Here is a 26035-nt window from a genome sequence, read left to right on the forward strand (position 1 = left end):
TGGTGCAGCTTTTTCCTTCTTCCCTTGTCTCTGTGCAGAAAGGAAGCGCCTTTGACCCGCTTGCTTTTCTGAAGCCGAAAGGACTGTACCTGAAAATACAGTGCTTTCTTAGGCTGTGCGGAAACCTGAGGTAAAAAATTTTTATCCCAGCTGTTGCTGTGGATACGAGGTCCCAGAGACCATCCCCAAACAATTCCTCACCCTTATAAGGCAGAATCTCCATGTGCCTTTTATAGGCAGCATCACCTGTCCACTGCCGAGTATCTAATACCCTCCTGGCAGAATGGACATTGCATTAATTTTGGATGCCAGCCGGCAAATATCCCTCTGTGCATCCTTTATATCTAAGACGACGTCTTTAATATGCTCTATGTTAGCAAACTATTATCCCTGTCTTAGAGTATTAATATTATCTGACTGGGTATCAGACCACGTTGCAGCAGCACTATTTATGCTGAGGCAATTGCAGGTCTCAGTATATAACCTGAGTGTGTATATACAGACTTCAGGATAGCCTCCTGCTTTTTATCAGCAGGCTCCTTCAAGGTGGCCGTATCCTAAGACGGCAGTGCCACCTTTTTTGACAAACGTGTGAGCGCCTTATCCACCCTAAGGGATATCTCCCAACGTGACCTATCCTCTGGCGGGAAAGGGTACGCCATCAGTAACTTTTTAGAAATTACCAGTTTCTTATCGGGGGAAACCCACGCTACTTTACACACTTCATTCATTCATCTGATGAGGGAACAAAACACTGGCTGCTTTTTCTCCCCAAAAATAAAACCCCTTTTATGTGGTACTTGGGTTCATATCAGAAATGCGTAACACATTTTTCATTGCCGAGATCATGTAACGGATGTTCCTTGTGGATTGTGTATATGTCTCAACCCCGGCGACACTGGAGTCAGACTCCGTGTCGTCATCTGTGTCTGCCATCTGCGGTAACGGGCACTTTTTTGAGCCCCTGATAGCCTTTGAGACGCCTGGGCAGGCGCGGGCTGAGAAGCCGGCTGTCCCACATCTGTTTTACGTCATCCAGCCTTCTATGTAAGGAGTTGACATTGTCGGTTAATACATTTCACCTATCCATCCACTCTGGTGTCGGCCCCACAGGGGGCGACATCCCATTTATCGGCCTCTGCTCCACCTCCACGTAACCTTCCTCATCCCACATGTCGACACAGCCGTACCGACACACAGCACACACACGGGGAATGCTCTGACTGAGGACAGGACCCCACAAAGTCCTTTGGGGAGACAGAGAGAGAGAGTATGCCAGCACACACCAGAGCGCTATATAATGCAGGGATTAACACTATAACTGAGTGATTTCTCCCCCAATAGCTGCTTGTATAAACAATATTGCGCCTAAATTTAGTTCCCCCCCTCTCTTTTTAACCCTTTGAGCCTGAAAACTACAGGGGAGAGCCTGGGGAGCTGACTTCCAGCTGCACTGTGAAGAGAAAATGGCGCCAGTGTGCTGAGGGAGATAGCTCCGCCCCTTTTTTGCGGACTTTTCTCCCGTTTTATGGATTCTGGCAGGGGTATTTATCACATATATAGCCCCTGGGGCTATATATTGTGATATATTTGCCAGCCAAGGTGTATTTATTGCTTCTCAGGGCGCCCCCCCCCCACAGCGCCCTGCACCCTCAGTGACCGGAGTGTGAAGTGTGTATGAGGAGCAATGGCGCACAGCTGCAGTGCTGTGCGCTACCTTGGTGAAGACTGATGTCTTCTGCCGCCGATTTTCCGGATTCTTCTTGCTTCTGGCTCTGTAAGGGGGCCGGCGGCGCGGCTCCGGGACCAAACACCAATGGCCGGTTCCATGCGGTCGATCCCTCTGGAGCTAATGGTGTCCAGTAGCCTAAGAAGCCCAAGCTACCACCAGTTAGGTAGGTTCGCTTCTTCTCCCCTTAGTCCCTCGCTGCAGTGAGTCTGTTGCCAGCAGATCTCACTGTAAAATAAAAAACCTAACATATACTTTCTCTCTAGGAGCTCAGGAGAGCCCCTAGTGTGCATCCAGCTCAGCCGGGCACAAGATTCTAACTGAAGTCTGGAGGAGGGTCATAGTGGGAGGAGCCAGTGCACACCAGGTAGTCCTAAATCTTTCTTAGCTGTGCCCAGTCTCCTGCGGAGCCGCTATTCCCCATGGTCCTTACGGAGTCCCAGCATCCACTTAGGACGTCAGAGAAAGTAGTACTCTTATCCTTCGGAGTAGAAGGATTAGTACTTAGGAGAAATGCAGTCTTAGCGGTTGCCAAGTCAGTCACGGTCTTGTTCAGATCATCTCCAAATAGTATGTCTCGCATAAAAAGGGAGAGCCTCCAAGGTCTTTTTGGAGTACAGGTCAACTTTCCAGGACCTGAACCACAAAATCCGGCGAGCCAGGATAGACGTAGTAGACGCTTTATCCGCCATTACGCCTGCATCAGAGGCTGTGGTAATATATGACAGATATTGTCTGGCAGTGTCAGAAAAATTTAGAGGTAGTTCATCCTCAATTGCCTGAACCCATGCTTCATTAGCTTTTGCAGCCCAAGAGACTGTCATAGTGGGTCTATGCACAGCACCAGTAAGTGTGCAAATAGAATTCAGGCATCCCTCCACACGCTTATCCTTCGGTTTTTCAGTGAGGTGACAGTGGTGACAGGCAGAGTAGAAGATACCACTAGACAGGCGACATGAGAATCCACCGGCGGTGGAGTTTCCCACTTGTTATTCAATTCTGCAGGGATAGGGTAATGAGCTAGCATCTTTTGGACAGAGAATTTTTTTTCCCTGGAGATGACCAGGATTTCTGACGTATGTCAATTAAAAGATCAGAATGCAGTAAAACTACTTTAGCAACCTTCTGACGTTTCAACTTATCAGGTTTCTTAGACGTAGCGGGGGGCTCAATATCATCATCAATCTGGAGAATCAGCTTGATAGCCTGCACTAGGTCAGGAACATCAACGTGAGTTGTAGATTCCTCATCAGAAGCAACTGTATCAGTGTCTGACGGTTCAGTATAATCCCCATCCTCATCGGACGAATCATCCTAAATATTAATGGATTGTGAGGAAGAAATGGTCCGTTTAGATTACCCCTTGGCCCCAGCAGGGCGAGGGGTAGGTTTTTGTCTAACCAAAGACTGACTTAATTGTTGTAACTGGGTAGACAGAGCATCCGCCCAAGGCGGGTTGACTACAGAGACAATACGTGGCTGCAATGGAACAGGAGGTCCCACAGGGGGTGAAAGCCGCGTTACAAGCGTCTACAGCATAATTGAAAAAGCAGCCCAAGGTGGGTCTTGATTTGCCACAGGTGCTGCAAACTGCCTGGCAGGGCACGCAGTACCTGAACCCTCAGCTGAAACCTTTTCCTCAGACAAATCCATGGCGCCAGCACTGCATGATGCAGGAGCATCTGTGGATTTACCACCCTGCGTAGCAGACATTATTGGGAATGTTGCCTTAGGGCACAGCAGTACAATATAGCCAGACACACAATACCTGCAAAAATAACCTGGTGCTATGTGATAGCAAATGCAAAGCACAAAACAGAGGATTTAAGCGGTGTGAAGTGACAAACACACAGTGAAAAATACAAAAAACAGTATATGCTGTGGGACACTATATTTGAATTGAGACCCTGACACACTTAGTCCCCCAGGGTACAGAATATAGTGACAGCAATACATGTGATACACAGAATAGAATCCACACAGCAGCTATAGGCACACACAGTCACAGGTACAATACAGAATTATTACATATAAACAATAAGACTGGACTAGTAAATCTACATAGATATGTACGTATTATTCTTTATTTATATGGCGCCACAAGGGTTCCGCAGTGCCCAATTACAGAGTACATATGCACATAATCAAAACAGGAAAACAGTGACTTACAGTTGAAGACAATATAGGACAAGTACAGGGTAAACTAAGCATAACTACACCAGTAAACAACATAGACATAAGTTTCAAGGTGGCCAAAAAACTGCAGGATTTGGGCAGTTGAGGATTATTAAAGTAAGAAAATGATAAGCATATGAGGGAAGCGGGCCCTACTCGTGAGAGCTTACATTCTAAGGTATTCTAATGTACACAGATATAACAATGCACACTAAACACTGGATGTATATCACAGAATACTTGTACTAAAGGTTCATATAGCAGTACACTTATTCTTATCTGACACTGTCTAATATGACATGTAGAATACCTAAGTGTCTGTATAGATTGTAAGCTTGCGAGCAGGGCCTTCCTACCTCTGTCTGTCTGTCTGTCTGTCTTTGCCAAGTTTTGTTCTATAATTGTTGTTCTAATTGTAAAGCGCAACGGAATATGCTGCGCTATATAAGAAACTGCTAATAAATAAATAATAAATACACAGCGCTGACAAGACAGGTGGTTTTACAGAGGAGACAGTGCCCAGCAGTACCGGAGATCATCCCAGCTATGTAATGGCGCCGAGAGAGAGATGGATGCAGCTCCAGGGCGGGAAAACCAGCATTAGATGGCGCCCGGATCTGTGGGGAGGGGGGGGGGCTTCAGGTCAGCACCTTATCCCCTCTACTGGGCTTTACCACCAGGTACTATAGAGCCTATATTAAACGGATTTTAGTAAATCCGACCTCTGCTCCCTGCCCTGGTGGATATAGCGGGGTCCCTGCATGGCCAAGCCAGTGGCACGGTCCGTCTCCTGGGACCACGGCCGGATTGCGATTTACCGGCGGGTCCCACCTGGGGGACCCGCTTACATCCTCCCTGTCGTGCAGCCACGCGATCCAGGAAAGCAGCAGTGGTGGTGTGCCTAGAAACCAATGCATCCCTGCTGCAAGTACCCGGGAACCAGGCCGCGGGAGTATGCAGCGCCGCCAAGGGAGGTGATGGAGCCGCAGCAAAGCATGTCAGAATTACACGTAAGTGCTACTGACCTTGAAGCCTTCTTAAAAAGCTCTTTTCAGGGCAGCCGCACCCCCCCCCCCCCCCCCCGTTAGTGACCAACTTACAAAACTGAGCACCAGTGCCTGGAGGCGGGGCTATAGAGGAGGCAGTGCAGTGCATCCTGGGAACTGTCAAAGCTTTAGCCTGTTGGTGCCTTGGAGATCAAGATCCAACTCTACATCCTCAACGTTATTCCCTGTGGAATACCAGTGTACCCCGCTGCAGAAATGTGTTTTCCCGGATGCATGAGCACCCGAACGGAGCAACAACTGAATTGCTCTGTTAGGCGCCATCTAGTGGCGGCCGGGGAGACCAATAATTGAATTGACCCCAAAAAAATGTCACTTCTATTATATAAAATTGGAAAAAAACAAAAACCAGAAACCCATCATATTGACGAAACCGTGTTTCTATGAACAAGGAACCATAATCAAGTACGAAAATCAGTGCACAGCCATATGTCGTAAATCAAAACAAGCATAACTAAGTACAGAAAAGTAAAATTAAAACAAAACTTTTACCATAAAGGAAGCTAATACTACAGAACATCGTTTATTTTAATTCACAATTAATTCAAACGTGGCAGCACTTGGGGTGAGTTTATACAGGCTGAAAGTAGAGGAGCTAGTTGTGAAGATGCATATGGATTGGGGGGATACAGCCTGTGTCTTGCAGGCATCAGCGAGATCCCAGCCAGTCCGCCAGATCTTTTAAATGGGTAATCATTTAACAGGCAAAACTAACCAGGTTTTGCCTTTTAAATGATTGCACCTTTAAAACATTGGGCAGACTTGATGGGAACTTACCAATGTATGCAAGTGGTGGGTGGGTTATTTTGTTTCTGTGCAGGGTAAACACTGGCTGCTTTATTTTTACACTGCAAATTAGATTGCAGATTGAACACACCCCACACAAATCTAACTCTCTCTGCACATGTTATATCTGCCTCCCCTGCAGTACACATGATTTTGCCCAATTACTAACAAAAATCCTGCTGCGATCAACTTGGAATTACCCCCTATGTACAGATGGAGAAATTGTACCTGCCATAGAGCTGGTGCAATTGTTGATGGTGCACCAATGTTGAGATGTCTAGAACCACTGGCGGTGACGGTGTTCCCAGATACTGAAAGTGAGCACCTCAGGGCTTAATATATAAGGAGCAAACTGAAACCAGCCTTCTGCACCAACAGACACTAGAGTGGGACATGTAGTAATACACTCTAGAGCAGTGATTTTCAACCTTTTTTTACTCACAGCACATTGAACAATATTTTAAAATTGCCAAGGCACACCATCAGTTCCCCACAGAAAAAAAAACGAAACACACACATTGGCCCTCACAGTAAAAAAAAGAAACCACACATACATTGGCCTACACAGAAAATACAATCACATTGCTCCCCACATAAATCATGTTGCTCCCCACATAAATCAATCACATTTGTACCCACATGAATTATTCACATTGTTCCCCCCATAAATCCATAAATTCTTATTCTCCCCACATAAATACTATTGAAATTATTTGGTTCCCCACAGGAGAAATAAAATAACAAATATTATTATCAGCTGTCCTCCTCCCTGTCCCTCAGTGGCGGGGGTTGTTCATAGTGGAGTGCTGCGAATACTGAGCAGCGGGCGATCGGGCAGGTGTGGATGTGGGTGGGCAAGGAAAGCTGTGTATGCAGGCAGGAACTGGAAGATGTGTATGCAGGAGGGTGGGCTGGCTGGGTGGTGAGACGCGGCGGCCGTGACCTATGATATTACACCATTTTCAAGGCATAGGTCACAGCCGGAGCATGACTGATCCTCTAAGAAGAGCCCAGGCCAACAGTTCACTCTGAAGGAGCAGGAAGCTGCTCTGCCTCCGTGGCACACCTTGCAACTGGTAGCGGGACACTAGTGTGCCATGGCACACAGGTTGAAAAAGCCTGCTCTAGAAGGATGGCTATCTGTCAATAACAAAAGTCAGGAAATATAGCTAGTGACACAGAGCAGTACATGGTGTCTTCCCCCAGCTACTGAGGAACCACAACACTGACAGTAATGCACTTGCTCAGACAGCTTTTTATAAAACTCCAGCAGCTCCCCCACAGCTAAGTAAACACTGCAGTCATCACTATCAACTCTTACAGAGTATTGAAGTCAGGTGGTGTCAGTGAAAAGTGTCGCCCTCCCCCATCATCTCTATTAACCTCATTATGCACAGTCCTCACTATTAGCACCCCAACACACACATGCACCCAGTCCTTGCTACAACCCCCCTCCACATACAGTCCTTGCTACAAGTAGTACAATTACTATAACCCCACTCACACACAGTCCTTACTATAACCCCACACACACACAGTCCTTACTATAACCCCACACACACACAGTCCTTACTATAACCCCCCCACCCCACACACACAGTCCTTACTATAACCCCACACACAGTCCTTACTATAACCCCCCCACACACACACACACACACACACAGTCCTTACTATAACCCCCACACACACACAGTCCTTACTATAACCCCCCCACACACACACACAGTCCTTACTATAACCCCCACACACACACAGTCCTTACTATAACCCCCACACACACACACACAGTCCTTACTATAACCCCCACACACACACAGTCCTTACTATAACCCCCACACACACACAGTCCTTACTATAACCCCCACACACACACACAGTCCTTACTATAACCCCCCCACACACACAGTCCTTACTATAACCCCCCCACACACACACAGTCCTTACTATAACCCCCACACACACACAGTCCTTACTATAACCCCCCCACACACACACAGTCCTTACTATAACCCCCACACACACACAGTCCTTACTATAACCCCCCCACACACACACAGTCCTTACTATAACCCCCACACACACACACAGTCCTTACTATAACCCCCACACACACACACAGTCCTTACTATAACCCCCCCACACACACAGTCCTTACTATAACCCCCACACACACACACAGTCCTTACTATAACCCCCACACACACACAGTCCTTACTATAACCCCCACACACACACACAGTCCTTACTATAACCCCCACACACACACACAGTCCTTACTATAACCCCCACACACACACACACACAGTCCTTACTATAACCCCCCCACACACACACAGTCCTTACTATAACCCCCACACACACAGTCCTTACTATAACCCCCACACACACACACAGTCCTTACTATAACCCCCCCCACGCACAGTCCTTACTATAACCCCCCCCACACACACAGTCCTTACTATAACCCCCCCACACACACAGTCCTTACTATAACCCCCCCACACACACAGTCCTTACTATAACCCCCCCACACACAGTCCTTACTATAACCCCCCCCACACACACAGTCCTTACTATAACCTCCCCACACACACAGTCCTTACTATAACCCCCCCACACACACAGTCCTTACTATAACCCCCCCCACACACACAGTCCTTACTATAACCCCCCCACACACACAGTCCTTACTATAACCCCCCCACACACACAGTCCTTACTATAACCCCCCCACACAGACACACACAGTCCTTACTATAACCCCCCACACACAGACACACACACAGTCCTTACTATAACCCCCCCACAGACACAGTCCTTACTATAACCCCCACACACACAGTCCTTACTATAACCCCCCCACACACACAGTCCTTACTATAACCCCCCCACACACACAGTCCTTACTATAACCCCCCCACACACAGTCCTTACTATAACCCCCCCCACACACACAGTCCTTACTATAACCTCCCCACACACACAGTCCTTACTATAACCCCCCCACACACACAGTCCTTACTATAACCCCCCCACACACACAGTCCTTACTATAACCCCCCCACACACACAGTCCTTACTATAACCCCCCCACACAGACACACACAGTCCTTACTATAACCCCCCACACACAGACACACACACAGTCCTTACTATAACCCCCCCACACACACAGTCCTTACTATAACCCCCCACACACACAGTCCTTACTATAACCCCCCCACACACACAGTCCTTACTATAACCCCCCCACACACACAGTCCTTACTATAACCCCCCCACACACACAGTCCTTACTATAACCCCCCCCCCACACACAGTCCTTACTATAACCCCCCCCCCCCACACACAGTCCTTACTATAACCCCCCCCCCCCACACAGTCCTTACTATAACCCCCCCCCCACACACAGTCCTTACTATAACCCCCCCACACACAGTCCTTACTATAACCCCCCCACACACAGTCCTTACTATAACCCCCCCACACACACAGTCCTTACTATAACCTCCCCACACACACAGTCCTTACTATAACCCCCCCACACACACAGTCCTTACTATAACCCCCCCACACAGACACACACAGTCCTTACTATAACCCCCCCACACAGACACACACAGTCCTTACTATAACCCCCCCACAGACACACAGTCCTTACTATAACCCCCCCACAGACACACACAGTCCTTACTATAACCCCCCACAGACACGCACAGTCCTTACTATAACCCCCCCACACAGACACGCACAGTCCTTACTATAACCCCCCCACACAGACACACACAGTCCTTACTATAACCCCCCCACACAGACACACAGTCCTTACTATAACCCCCCCCACACAGACACACACAGTCCTTACTATAACCCCCCCACACAGATACACACAGTCCTAACTATAACCCCCCCCACACAGATACACACAGTCCTTACTATAACCCCCCCCACACAGACAGTCCTTACTATAACCCCCCCACACAGACAGTCCTTACTATAACCCCCCCCACACAGACACACACAGTCCTTACTATAACCCCCCCACACAGACACACACAGTCCTTACTATAACCCCCCCACACACAGTCCTTACTATAACCCCCCCCCACACAGACACACACAGTCCTTACTATAACCCCCCCACACACAGACACACACAGTCCTTACTATAACCCCCCACACAGACACACACAGTCCTTACTATAAACCCCCCACACACAGTCCTTACTATAACCCCCCCCCACACAGACAGTCCTTACTATAACCCCCCCCACACAGACAGTCCTTAATATAACCCCCCCACACAGACACACACAGTCCTTACTATAACCCCCCCACACACAGACACACACAGTCCTTACTATAACCCCCCACACAGACACACACAGTCCTTACTATAAACCCCCCACACACACACAGTCCTTACTATAACCCCCCCACACACACACACAGTCCTTACTATAACCCCCCCACACAGACACACACAGTCTTTACTATAACCCCCCCACACAGACACACACAGTCCTTACTATAACCCCCCCACACAGACACACACAGTCCTTACTATAACCCCACACAGACACACACAGTCCTTACTATAACCCCCCCACACACACACAGTCCTTACTATAACCCCCCCACACACACAGTCCTTACTATAACCCCCCCACACACACAGTCCTTACTATAACCCCCCCACACACACAGTCCTTACTATAACCCCCCCACACACACACAGTCCTTACTATAACCCCCCCACACACACACAGTCCTTACTATAACCCCCCCACACACACACAGTCCTTACTATAACCCCCCCACACACACAGTCCTTACTATAACCCCCCCACACACACACAGTCCTTACTATAACCCCCCCACACACACAGTCCTTACTATAACCCCCCCCCACACAGACACACGCAGTCCTTACTATAACCCCCCCCCCACACAGACACATGCAGTCCTTACTATAACCCCCACACACACAGACACACGCAGTCCTTACTATAACCCCCCCACACACACAGTCCTTACTATAACCCCCCCACACAGACCTTACTATAACCCCACACACACAGTCCTTACTATAACCCCCCCCCCCACACAGACACACGCAGTCCTTACTATAACCCCCCCCCCACAGACACACGCAGTCCTTACTATAAACCCCCCCCCACAGACACACGCAGTCCTTACTATAACCCCCCCCCCACACAGACACACGCAGTCCTTACTATAACCCCCCCCCACACAGACACACGCAGTCCTTACTATAACCCCCCCCCCACACAGACACACGCAGTCCTTACTATAACCCCACACACACACACACGCAGTCCTTACTATAACCCCACACACACAGACCTTACTAAAACCCCCCACACACACAGACCTTACTAAAACCCCACACACACACACAGACCTTACTAAAACCCCACACACACACACAGACCTTACTAAAACCCCACACACACACACAGACCTTACTAAAACCCCACACACACACACAGACCTTACTAAAACCCCACACACACAGACCTTACTAAAACCCCACACACACACACAGACCTTACTAAAACCCCACACACACACACAGACCTTACTAAAACCCCACACACACACACAGACCTTACTAAAACCCCACACACACACACAGACCTTACTAAAACCCCACACACACACACACAGACCTTACTAAAACCCCACACACACACACAGACCTTACTAAAACCCCACACACACACACAGACCTTACTAAAACCCCACACACACACACAGACCTTACTAAAACCCCACACACACACACAGACCTTACTAAAACCCCACACACACACACACCTTACTAAAACCCCACACACACACACACACACAGACCTTACTAAAACCCCACACACACACAGACCTTACTAAAACCCCACACACACACACACAGACCTTACTAAAACCCCACACACACACACACAGACCTTACTAAAACCCCACACACACACACACAGACCTTACTAAAACCCCACACACACACACACAGACCTTACTAAAACCCCACACACACACACACAGACCTTACTAAAACCCCACACACACACACACAGACCTTACTAAAACCCCACACACACACACACAGACCTTACTAAAACCCCACACACACACAGACCTTACTAAAACCCCACACACACACAGACCTTACTAAAACCCCACACACACACACAGACCTTACTAAAACCCCACACACACACAGACCTTTCTAAAAACCCCCACACACACACAGACCTTTCTAAAAACCCCCACACACACACAGTCCTTACTATAACCCCACACACACACAGTCCTTACTATAACCCCACACACACACAGTCCTTACTATAACCCCACACACAGTCCTTACTATAACCCCACACACAGTCCTTACTATAACCCCACACACAGTCCTTACTATAACCCCACACACACACACACAGTCCTTACTATAACCCCACACACACACACAGTCCTTACTATAACCCCACACACACACAGTCCTTACTATAACCCCACACACACACACAGTCCTTACTATAACCCCACACACACACACAGTCCTTACTATAACCCCACACACACACACAGCACACACACACAGTCCTTACTATAACCCCACACACACACACAGTCCTTACTATAACCCCACACACACACACAGTCCTTACTATAACCCCACACACAGTCCTTACTATAACCCCACACACACAGTCCTTACTATAACCCCACACACACAGTCCTTACTATAACCCCACACACACAGTCCTTACTATAACCCCACACACACACACACACACACACACAGTCCTTACTATAACCCCACACACACACACACAGTCCTTACTATAACCCCACACACACACACAGTCCTTACTATAACCCCACACACACACACAGTCCTTACTATAACCCCACACACACACACAGTCCTTACTATAACCCCACACACACAGTCCTTACTATAACCCCACACACACACAGTCCTTACTATAACCCCACACACACACACACACACACAGTCCTTACTATAACCCCACACACACACACACAGTCCTTACTATAACCCCACACACACACAGTCCTTACTATAACCCCACACACACACACACAGTCCTTACTATAACCCCACACACACACACACAGTCCTTACTATAACCCCACACAGTCCTTACTATAACCCCACACACACACAGTCCTTACTATAACCCCACACACACACAGTCCTTACTATAACCCCACACACACACAGTCCTTACTATAACCCCACACACAGTCCTTACTATAACCCCACACACACACACACACAGTCCTTACTATAACCCCACACACACACACACAGTCCTTACTATAACCCCACACACACACACACAGTCCTTACTATAACCCCACACACACACACACAGTCCTTACTATAACCCCACACACACACACACACACACAGTCCTTACTATAACCCCACACACACACACACAGTCCTTACTATAACCCCACACACACACACACAGTCCTTACTATAACCCCACACACACACACAGTCCTTACTATAACCCCACACACACAGTCCTTACTATAACCCCACACACACACACAGTCCTTACTATAACCCCACACACACACACACACACAGTCCTTACTATAACCCCACACACACACACACAGTCCTTACTATAACCCCACACACACACACACACAGTCCTTACTATAACCCCACACACACACAGTCCTTACTATAACCCCACACACACACACACAGTCCTTACTATAACCCCACACACACACACACACACAGTCCTTACTATAACCCCACACACACACACACAGTCCTTACTATAACCCCACACACACACACACAGTCCTTACTATAACCCCACACACACACACACAGTCCTTACTATAACCCCACACACACACAGTCCTTACTATAACCCCACACACACACACAGTCCTTACTATAACCCCACACACACAGTCCTTACTATAACCCCACACACACACACACACAGTCCTTACTATAACCCCACACACACACACAGTCCTTACTATAACCCCACACACACACACAGTCCTTACTATAACCCCACACACACACACAGTCCTTACTATAACCCCACACACACACACAGTCCTTACTATAACCCCACACACACACACACACAGTCCTTACTATAACCCCACACACACAGTCCTTACTATAACCCCACACACACAGTCCTTACTATAACCCCACACACACAGTCCTTACTATAACCCCACACACACAGTCCTTACTATAACCCCACACACACACACACAGTCCTTACTATAACCCCACACACACACACACAGTCCTTACTATAACCCCACACACACACACACAGTCCTTACTATAACCCCACACACACACACACAGTCCTTACTATAACCCCACACACACACACACAGTCCTTACTATAACCCCACACACACACACACAGTCCTTACTATAACCCCACACACACACACACAGTCCTTACTATAACCCCACACACACACACACAGTCCTTACTATAACCCCACACACACACAGTCCTTACTATAACCCCACACACACACAGTCCTTACTATAACCCCACACACACACACACAGTCCTTACTATAACCCCACACACACACACACAGTCCTTACTATAACCCCACACACACACACACACACAGTCCTTACTATAACCCCACACACACACACAGTCCTTACTATAACCCCACACACACACACACACACAGTCCTTACTATAACCCCACACACACACACACACAGTCCTTACTATAACCCCACACACACACACACACACAGTCCTTACTATAACCCCACACACACACAGTCCTTACTATAACCCCACACACACACAGTCCTTACTATAACCCCACACACACACACACACAGTCCTTACTATAACCCCACACACACACACAGTCCTTACTATAACCCCACACACACACAGTCCTTACTATAACCCCACACACACACACACAGTCCTTACTATAACCCCACACACACACACAGTCCTTACTATAACCCCACACACACACACACAGTCCTTACTATAACCCCACACACACACAGTCCTTACTATAACCCCACACACAGTCCTTACTATAACCCCACACACAGTCCTTACTATAACCCCACACACAGTCCTTACTATAACCCCACACACAGTCCTTACTATAACCCCACACACAGTCCTTACTATAACCCCACACACAGTCCTTACTATAACCCCACACACAGTCCTTACTATAACCCCACACACAGTCCTTACTATAACCCCACACACAGTCCTTACTATAACCCCACACACAGTCCTTACTATAACCCCACACACACAGTCCTTACTATAACCCCACACACACAGTCCTTACTATAACCCCACACACACAGTCCTTACTATAACCCCACACACACAGTCCTTACTATAACCCCCCACACACACACACACACAGTCCTTACTATAACCCCCCACACACACACACACAGTCCTTACTATAACCCCCCACACACACACACAGTCCTTACTATAACCCCCCACACACACACACAGTCCTTACTATAACCCCCCACACACACACACACAGTCCTTACTATAACCCCCCACACACACACACAGTCCTTACTATAACCCCCCACACACAGTCCTTACTATAACCCCCCACACACAGTCCTTACTATAACCCCCCACACACAGTCCTTACTATAACCCCCCACACACAGTCCTTACTATAACCCCCCACACACAGTCCTTACTATAACCCCCCACACACAGTCCTTACTATAACCCCCCACACACAGTCCTTACTATAACCCCCCACACACAGTCCTTACTATAACCCCCCACACACAGTCCTTACTATAACCCCCCACACACAGTCCTTACTATAACCCCCCACACACAGTCCTTACTATAACCCCCCACACACAATCCTTACTATAACACCACACACACACACACACACACAGTACTCATTATGAACCCACACTACTTACTATAAAGCCTCCCACCCTACACACATACACACTGCTACCCCCACTACTCCCTCCAGCGTCCACGGCTGCTTCCCCTGCCTGAGCCCATGGCTGTGGCCGGGATGTCAGAGCTTGTTAGCGGCGTATCCGGAGGTCACACCTACCCGGCACTGACAGGGGATCACTCCGAGCCACACATCTGTCATCCCGGTGGACACAGGGCCTGCACTCCCCCCTCCGCCTCTGCCCACAAGGCCCACAGCGGGACGGACACACGCCGCTACTCACATGGGCTCCAGTAACTTGGCCAGCCACGTCTTAAAGGCCTCCACATTCTCTATCAGCATGTCGGCGGCTGGGGCAGGCCTGGGGGGCGTGTGGGAAACCACTATCGCTCCAGCACCGCGGCACCCGCACTCATCCTCTCCCCCGGCACCGAGTCGCCCTATTCCACGCCGCAACTCCCGGGAAGAACAGCTGCTTCCGGCCCGTGCTCCGCTCTCTACAATCAACGCGTCCGTAACCCCGAGCCCGGGCTCTCAACAGCAGCTCCAGACCCAGCGCCGCACTTCTCAGCCAGGTAGCAGCAGGGCCTACGCTCACACCGGAAGACAGACAGTTGCAGACAGCCAATCACGGGGATGGATGTGACGTCTTCCAACCAAAAAAGGACTCACGGAGGAGGGACTATGCGCACACGCGCAGTGGTGGGCTGGTGGAGCGGACTGTAGTGCCGCATGTGGTGGAGGCAGGAATGTGGCAGCAGCAGTGAGAGTTGCACTGTTATGCGCTGACGTTTTGTTATGGAACGTTATATAGTATAGTGGATGAGCTGTGCATGGGACTACTATATAATGATACATGGATCTGCATCATGTGGTTCTCCTGGGTGACTGTAGTGTATGAGATCAAAGGAAAAGGCAAGTTGCCCAGTACTATCTAGCTGGGTACACACGGGAAGATTTTGGCTATGAAAGATATCTTTCCATGGTGCTCTTGTACCAAAGATATAGTGCATACACACTAAAAGATTTAGTAAACTAATGGCCGCCACACACGGCACGGGTGGTTTTGATGCTGTCAGCGTTGAACGGGAGCTGAGGCACATCGCTAACAACAGCCCCAGATCTTCTTGCATGACTAATTGACCCTACACACTGGGCGATAATACTGAAAGATATGAACGATCTCGTTCATTAATGAACAAGATACCGTTCATATCTTTCATTGTGGAGGCACCAGCGATGAACGATGCGCGGCCCCACGCTCGTTCATCGCTGGTGCCCCGTCACTTGTGCATGCAGGCCAATATGGACGATCTCATCCATATTTCCCTGCACTGCTATGGAGCTGGTTGACGGGGTGGGGAGTGACCCGTCACTGCCGCCGGGTCGTCCGTATCCGCCGTTGGGCAGCTCGGCGGCGGATCTGTCTGTGTAGGGCCCTACACTCTGGCCGATAGAACTTAACGATATGAACGTTCTCGTTCATTAATGAATGAGAACTCGTTCATATCGTTCAGTGTGGAGGCAGCAACGATGACCGATGCGCGGTCCCGCTCTCGATCATCGTTGGTGCCCCGTCGCTTGTGCATGCAGGTCAATATGGACAATCTCGTCCATATTTGCATGCACTGCTATTGAGCAGAAAATGCAGGCACATGCGCAGCACAGTCGTCGCGCATGCGCCCACATCTTTTTTGTAATTTTTGCAGCAATATGCACTATTTAGGCTTCTTACCTAATTTACATACTGGGCAAGAATTAAACCCTGCAGTGACAAGTTTTCAATTTAAAAACGCCCACTGGGGGGATGTTTTTAAACTGAAGTGGGAGTGGGGGGGAAGGTGTAGGGGGGGCGACTGATGGGGCAGAGGGAAGTAATCGCCCGACGATCGCTGCCCGCAGGGATCGCCAGCCTCAGCGCTGATTCCCGGCCTCCTTGCAACAGCCAGGAATCAGTCAGTAGTATGCCCGGAAATCCTCCGGGGTTGCCAGCGCTGGCTAGCCCGGAAGATTTCCGGGCAAACCACTGAAGGGGTTAAAGGGGGTGTGGGCAGGAGTTTAGGGTGGAATAAAGAGACAACAGCCCAGTGTTATTTGTCCCCCCCCCCCCTTTGGTGCCAGTTTATTTGTGGCAACATTGGTGTGCCCCATGGTTGTTCCAGCCGCTAAGCCACCTCTGTTGTGCGCCACCCCTGAACTTTATATAGCCCCCAGTAGTACCATCACTAATTATGTAGTTTGGGCATCCCCCCTGTTAATGCCTGTTAATTCAGTGTTCAGGGAGAGGTTGTGATGATGCAAATCGTTCACTATATTGTTTATTCCAATACACATTATGGGGGTCATTCAGACCTGATCGCATGCTAGCTTTTTGTGCGATCAGGTCTGAACTGCACATGCGTATGCACCGTAATGCGCAGGCGCGTCGCCCCACGTCGACGGGGATCGCCGGACGGCGACGGTACGAACAAAGAAATCGATCACACGGGAGATCGCAAGAAGATTGACAGGAAGAGAGCGTTTGTGGGTGGCAATTGACCATTTCCAGGGAGTTTCCGGAAAAACGCAGGCGTATCCAGCCGTTTGAAGGGAGGGTTCCTGACGTCAGCTCTGGCCGGATCATCGCACTGGAAGAGTAAGTCCTGAGCTGTGCAGAGACTGCACAAACTTTTGTTTGTGCAGCTCTCTGCACATGAGATCGCACCCCTGCACAGCGAATACTCCCTCCCCCTGTAGGCAGTGACTACCTGATCGCAGGGATGCAAAAAACGCACCTTAGCGATCAGGTCTGAATTAGGCCCTATATATGCACAATATAGTGAACGATCTAGCGAAAATAGGGCTGCATGTTTAAACGAGATAGCACCTTGTAAACGACCGCGGGAGAGCATAGTGAACGATATAGTGTGTTCACACAGTGCAATATAGTGCACTATATTACCCTGGAAATTAGCGATATAGAGCAAAATATTGCACGATCTGTCACACTAGATGATTTTGATCCAATAAAGATAAAGATTTCCCTTGAAATTTCTCCAGCTGCAGAATGAACGATAAAAAGCATACACACTGAACGCTATAGTGAACAATGGGGGTCATTCCGACCTGTTCGCACGCTGCTGTTTGTTGCAGCGATGCGAAGGGATCAGTTCTGCGCACGTGCGCCGGCTGCAATGCGCACACGCGTCATTGCGGGCAGCAACAGGAATAATGACGAAAGAAGAGTTACAGGCGGAAGGTGTTCCAGGGCGTCAACTGACCGTTTTCTGGGAGTGGAGCAGCGAACGCAGGCGTGTCCAGGCGTTTGGAGGGCGGATGTCTGACGTCATTCCGGGACCTTCATCGCTGGATCCATCGCACAGGGTAAGTAACTGCAGGGCAGGTCTTGTTTTACACAAAACTTTTTTAGTGTAGCAGGGCTGCACAAGTGATCGCAGTCTTGCTATACTAAAGTACACTCCCCCATAGGCGGCGTCTAGTTGATCGCACGAGCAGAAAAAAGTTGCTATGTGCGATCAACTCGGAATGACCCCCTATATCGTTCGGTGACGTCACCCCTCCCATCCCTCAACATACAGTCATGAAAGATATAGCCTAAATTGGACTGCATGTTCACTTGATAAAGATAAATGATAACAACCTACGGGACTGCACATCACTATCGTGCATACACACTTGACAATATGCATATCGTCCACTTAGATCGTCTAGTGTGTATTCCACTTAAGGATGGATTAAACATGTTTGTAAATTTATGCAGATCAGACTTGTGCATTAATAACTATTTTGGAAGGCAGGTCTTTTTTGTTGTTTGCCATATGAGTGCGCTGAGCTGCGAGATTAGTTATATGACTATAATGTATACTGAATGCTACCGCATCATTTGTGGGTGCTGTACAAAAAAGAACCAGACATGGCCGCCTATCCACCTACCTGCTGTCCCTGTGGTCACGGAAGTTTAGTGTAGAGACTTCTCACCCAAAGCAAGTTCATGACATGATTACACCATGCACAGTACTGAAATGCCTCAGACCTCCCCACATGCCCCTCAGAACTCTCCTCATGCCCCTTGGACCTCCCAACATGCCCCTCAGCCATCCCCACATACTCCTCAGATCTCTCCTCATGCCCCTTAGACCTCCCCACATGCCCCTCAGACCACCCCACATGCTCCTCAAACCTCACCACATGCCCCTCAGAACTCCTCACATGCTCCTTAGACCTTCCCACATGCTCCTCAGACTTCCCCACATGCCCCTCAGACCTTTCCTCATGCCTCCAGACCTCCCCACATGCTCATTAGACCCCTACTTATGCCCCTCAGACCGCCCCACAGACCAGACAGTAACCCTTTGAAGTGAGCAAAAACTTTTGACCAATTATGTGGCCGTTGTACCTTTGTCCGTCTATGCCAATTCTGATCTTAGACACTAGGGGCTTCATTTTATATGATCCTTGTCACCAGCGGCATAGCGAAAGTTTATTGCAGTGATACTAGAGAATATGCTGTTGGTATTTATATTACACCTCAGTGAGGTGCGGTGAGGTCAATGGATGGGAAGGCACTGGCTAGTATCAGAGCCAGATTTACATACACATATATGATTTGGTGAGTTATGACTATAAAAATTATTTGAATAATGCAAAGATGATATTTATAAGTTAGAAATATCTTTATTGTATTATTCTTATAGTTTTTATAGTCAAAACTCGAGTATACTGCAGTATGATAGGGGAAGCTCTGCCTCCCTTGCCTACCCTGACCACACGTCACTGTTTACACCTCCGGCAATATCCAGCAACTTCTGTCTCCTTGGGTGCAACCGCACTGTTGCTGACAGCTACAGCAACAGTGCGGTTGCAGCACTGCCCCCGACGGCCTAATGCACAGACGGGTTGTCACGCATGTGCATGACGCATGTGCATAACAATTTCACCGGGAAGTGACTCGGCAATGCTATCTATAGATCTCGGGGGGGGAACATATTTGGGCTAGATGCAACCATCGCTTAGAGCAGGGGTGGGGAACCTTTTTTCTACCAAGAGCCATTTGGATATTTATAAAATCCTTCGGGGGCCATACAAAAAATTATCAACTTAAAAATGACCCTGCCCCCCAGTAGTTATACCCCTTAGAGGTACTGAGTGCACGCGGCGAAGGCGTGCGCGCGCCAAAAACTGGGTGTGGCCAATTAAAAATGGGACGTGATACACATATGCCCCCAATAGTGCAGTGACAGAAACACACATGCCAGTGCAGTGCAAGATACACAAATGCCGCCACAATGCCAGATACACAAATGCCCCCACAGTGCCTGATATACAAATGCCCCCAGTGCCAGATACACAAATGCCCCCACAGTGCCAGATACAAAAATATCCCCACAGTGCCAGATACACAAATGCCCCCACAGTGCCAGATACACAAATGCCCCCACAGTGCCAGATACACAAATGCCCCCAGTGCCAGATACACAAATGCCCCCCAGTGCCAAATACACAATTGCCCCCACAGTGCCAGATACACAATTGCCCCCACAGTGCCAGATACACAAATGCCCCCAGTGCCAGATACACAAATGCCCCCAGTGCCAGATACACAAATGCCCCCACAGTGCCAGATACACAAATGCCCCCGCAGTGCCAGATACACAAATGTCCCCCCACCCCACTGTGCTGCTCACCGCTGCTGCTGCTCCATCCAGCGGCGGTGTGTCTCAACTGTCAGGGCAGGGAGGAGAGCGCGGCTATGTTGAGCGGCGGCGGTGTGTAGGATCTCAAACCAGCCGCCGATTTGTGAGCCAATCAGAGCTCGCGGACCGGCAGCGGCGGCTCCTGATTGGCTGCCGGTCCACGAGCCCTGATGAGAGCCTACCTGCCGCTGCTGCCGGACATATAGCTGCGCTCTCCTCCCTGTCCTGACAGCTTAGACACGCCGCCACCGGACTGAGCGGCGGCTTGTCTCGCTGACACACAAGTGGGTGGGCTGGAACAAACGGCTTTGCGGGCCGGAGGTTCCCCACCCCTGGCTTAGAGAGTGATAAAATGGAGAAAGTAAAGTGCCAGCCAATCAGCTCCTAACTACCATGTCAGAGGCTGTGTTTGAATAATGGCCCTCATTCCGAGTTGTTCGCTCGCAAGCTGCTTTTAGCAGCTTTGCACACGCTAAGCCGCCGCCTACTGGGAGTGAATCTTAGCTTATCAAAATTGCGAACGAAAGATTAGCAAAATTGCGAATAGACACTTCTTAGCAGTTTCTGAGTAGCTCCACACTTACTCGGCAACTGCGATCAGTTCAGTTAGTTTCGTTCCTGGTTTGACGTCACAAACACACCCAGCGTTCGGCCAGACACTCCCCCGTTTCTCCAGCCACTCCCGCATTTTTCCCAGAAACTGTAGCGTTTTTTCGCACACACCCATAAAACGGCCAGTTTCCGCCCAGAAACACCCACTTCCTGTCAATCACATTACGATCACCAGAACGAAGAAAAAACCTCGTAATGCCGTGAGTAAAATACCTAACTGCATAGCAAATTTAAATGGCGCAGTCGCATGCGCATTAGCGACTAATCGCTCCGTTGCGACAAAAAAATAACGAGCGAACAACTCGGAATGACCACCTATGTCAGTTAGGAGCTGATTGGCTGGTACTTTTTCACTCTCCATTTTATCACTTTCCAAGCGATCATTCATCTAGCCGATTGTCAACAGTCATACTGTTAACATGACAATGTCAAGTTGGTCATAATTAGTGGTGGTTGGTTCCCGGGAACTGCGGCGCAACCGCAAATAGCAGTGGGATGAGGGGGGGGAGGGCCATGGTTAATAGATAACTTTATTGAACATTTAATATTATTTTTAATATCTGCGAGTGTCTGCCTGTCCCCCGGGATCAGTGTAACACGACATCTGCACCCTGGACACAGCAGTCAACATCTCCTTCCTGTATCTACCCACACCCAGACTCCTATTGGCTAGTTATACAGGAGTCTGGGGGGATGGCAGATACAGGAAGGTTGCCCAGCTGTAAAGCATGACGCTGATCCCGGGGGACAGGCAACGGCATGTGATACACAGCGCTTGTCCCGATGGACAGGCAGACACATGCAGATATTAAAAACAATATTAAAGTTACAATTCCAGGGGGGAGTGGCCTGACTGGAGAGGCGGCTGGATGCAGGGAATTAGAGCTCCTGCTCCCACACACCTTAAACGCGGCTGCCGCTGGAGATATTGCCCCCTCTGTGCCCAATTTGTACCCTCAGCGGCCCTAGGTACCTGTGCGCCGGTCCGCGGAGCCAGGAGACCGTTTCCTCTGGCTTTGCGGGTTGCGGCCTGTGCCGGGAACCGAAGCCGCGGACTAAATTTCTGCTTCCGGTCCGACGCGTAGCTCCGTGGGGCCTGCTGATTCCGGAGACTCCTGCAGCCATCGGAGCTCTTCCATCCTCCCCTCGTCTACATCGGGGCCTGCTGTGTGCCCTCCGGGACCCCCATGCAACAACATTGGTGGCCTGTGGAGTGAAGTTCGGATCCCGCGGCTGAGGAGAGCCGCGCACTTCCGGTGCTGCACCAGCGCGTCTCTGCTGCTCCCTGCTATCTCACCGGAGTAAATCTCCCTGCACCGCTCTGCCCACAACACATATCCTGCACTGGACCTGGAGGCTGGAGGGGTGAAGACTGGAACTGACCTTCGATGCTGGTGACTCTCTCTCCAGTCCACTGCCACAAAGTGAATTACATCTCCTACCCCCCCTTCCTAGCACCGCATGTGGGAAGCGAGAGTGGTTACCCCAATACTTAAATACTTATTGATATACCCTCAATTGGCGTGCTTACATGATGATGCCGCTGGTCGGATTGCCGTAACCTTCGACATACTACAATATTATTATTACTGTTTGCCATGCTCTTTACATCTGGCTGACCGCCCTCCCATATGTGCTGGTGGTGTTGAAACTACACCTGCTGTTCACAGCTGTGTCCTTCTAACGGCATAGTAATCTACGTCTGATCTCAACCTCTTCTGACTGGTAACATTTGTCAGCAATATGTGAATACTCACCTCACGCGGCTGTGATGTAGAGCTTCCCTTGCTTCTCTAACCAACAGCATACCGCCTCATCCGTCTGACCCTCATGAGCTCATAATAATTATTATGGACAAATTCTTAAGCTCTTCTGCACCGAAACCTCAAAGATATAGAAGTGGTGGTAAGCGTGGTGAACCAAGCCCTGATTCTCCATTACCGTCACCTAATTCTGATTCTCTGGACACTACAACTGACTCCCCATCTACTATGCCTCCAAAGGCTCCCCCCGCACCTCCTTCTTACTCGGATATAGTTAAAGCAATTAAGGAGACTGTGGAACCTCTGCTACAAACTCAGGCAGATAAATTCATGACAGCAGTATCGGACCTGAAATCGGAACTCAGGTCCATGACACGCAGAATCTCAGTAAATGAAAATAGGATAGGAGCCAATTTTAAAGAAATTGAAGATCTAAAAGAACAGGTTATATCCTTGACATCTTCTCGCCAACACATGATGATGAAGATAGATGACCTGGAGAATCGTTCGAGGCGAAATAACCGGAGAATCGTTGGCCTTAAAGAATCGCTTAAAGACCCGACCTTTTAAAATTTCTCCTCTCTGATTAACCGGATCTCCTAGGTATCCCGGAAGACCTTTCCTCGTTGGAAATTGAGCGAGCGCATAGACTGGGTCCGCCACGGGACTCTAACCAGTCCAGGCCCCGCCCGGTTATCTTTAAATGCTTAAACTTCCGACAGAAAGAAATGATATGGTCGGCGGCTCGGAGTAAAGGTCCGCTTCACTGGGACGGCCAACGGCTGTTTCTCTTCCAAGATTATTCCGCGGAAGTCTCTAGAGCTAGGAAAGAAATGTCTCCAATATGCTCTCAATTAGTGAAAAATGGCACCCGATTCTCTCTCCTCTACCCCGCGCGGCTGCGCATCTTCACCCCACAAGGTCCGAAGGACTTCACTTCAGTGGACTCTGCTAAAGAATTTGTGATGGAACTTGAGGGAACCATACGATTACCCTCGGCTTCGCAGCCATCCTCCCCATCCAGAGCTGAGGATGAGTGATGCTTGATACCGTGATTTGTCCATTCCTTCTCTACTGGGTGATATTGTTAATATTTCTACCTTATTGCCGAGTGGGTATTGATTTAGTTTGCCGCCTTAACATGATGGTGTAGATGATGCTCCATTCTTTTTCCGTAAGGGTCAAAATGTTGTCTGTTTAAATATACTAACCCGGTATTGCCTGTTGGTTATTTCATTTTAATTCTCAACTGTTTTTTTTTCTTTGCTATACATTGCAGCTGGTTCAGGCTGCTTATTTCTACCGATGTTTACCGTTGTAGATGTTTTCATGTACTGTTTTTGTCTTTGTTCTTACTTCCATTTTCCCCTCTCTTTTCTGTCTTTTCCTACTTCTTTCTCTTTTTTGTCCTTCCTGCAGTTGCCTCGCCAGGTGAGGGGGGGAGCATATATGTCTCTATTACTCTGGATTATACTTCTTAATGTTCCACATTTCAAGAAATGCTATTGGCTCTTTGTATTCCTCTATTGTTGGATAGATGTCCCATCTTAACATAATGTCATGGAATGTTAGGGGCATCAACTCTCCTATTAAACGGAGACGCATCCTCACTTACTTGAATAAGGTGAAGGCGGATGTCTCTCTGCTCCAGGAAACGCACCTGACTCCTGCTGAACATGGTAAGCTCTCTATGCTTAAACAAGAAGTTGTAGCCTTTTCCTCATTTTCTTCTAAGGTGAGGGGGGTTGCGATCCTCATCCGTAAAGGGGTTGAGATTGACATCCATCATCAGATTATTGATCCCTTGGGTAGATATATTGTACTAGATGTCACCATAGAGGGAACCAGACTGACCCTATGTAATGTCTATGCCCCGGCCGTTTATGATAAAACATTTTACTTAGAGATGACGAATCTTCTCCGACCTTATTCTCAGACCTCTCTTATTGTTGGAGGGGATATGAATTTGGTGTCCTCTTTGGTCTTGGACAGGATTGGTGTTTCCTCTCAGAGGTCCCGGCTTCCCAAGATCAATCTGGACTATATATCTACGCAGTTAGGCTTGGTAGACGTATGGCGATTGCCAGTGGCGTAAGTTCGTCCCAGTCGCCCGGAGGCATGATACATTTTGGTGCCCCCCTACACATACACACACATACCATATGTAGCTGTCCCGCACCCAGGGTGAACAGTAGAAGGGTGCTC

The 26035-nt window shown here is 48.9% G+C and overlaps 1 protein-coding gene across 3 annotated transcripts in view; it reads right to left on the minus strand.

The window, feature by feature from the left end:
- The window catches only part of RBM27 (RNA binding motif protein 27), a 455159-nt gene extending 438747 nt beyond the window's left edge, over positions 1-16412 (minus strand). For 2 of the 3 annotated variants that reach the window (XM_063928111.1, XM_063928110.1), the window contains exon 1: positions 16046-16412. In XM_063928111.1, the coding sequence (XP_063784181.1) occupies positions 16046-16104 (59 nt within the window). In that variant the 5' untranslated portion in view covers positions 16105-16412. The remainder of the gene's footprint in view (positions 1-16045) is intronic. The other variant, XM_063928112.1, reaches the window with a different exon arrangement.
- Positions 16413-26035: the final 9623 nt, after the last annotated feature.

This window comes from Pseudophryne corroboree, chromosome 6 (assembly GCF_028390025.1).
Source record: "Pseudophryne corroboree isolate aPseCor3 chromosome 6, aPseCor3.hap2, whole genome shotgun sequence".
NCBI lineage: Eukaryota > Metazoa > Chordata > Amphibia > Anura > Myobatrachidae > Pseudophryne > Pseudophryne corroboree.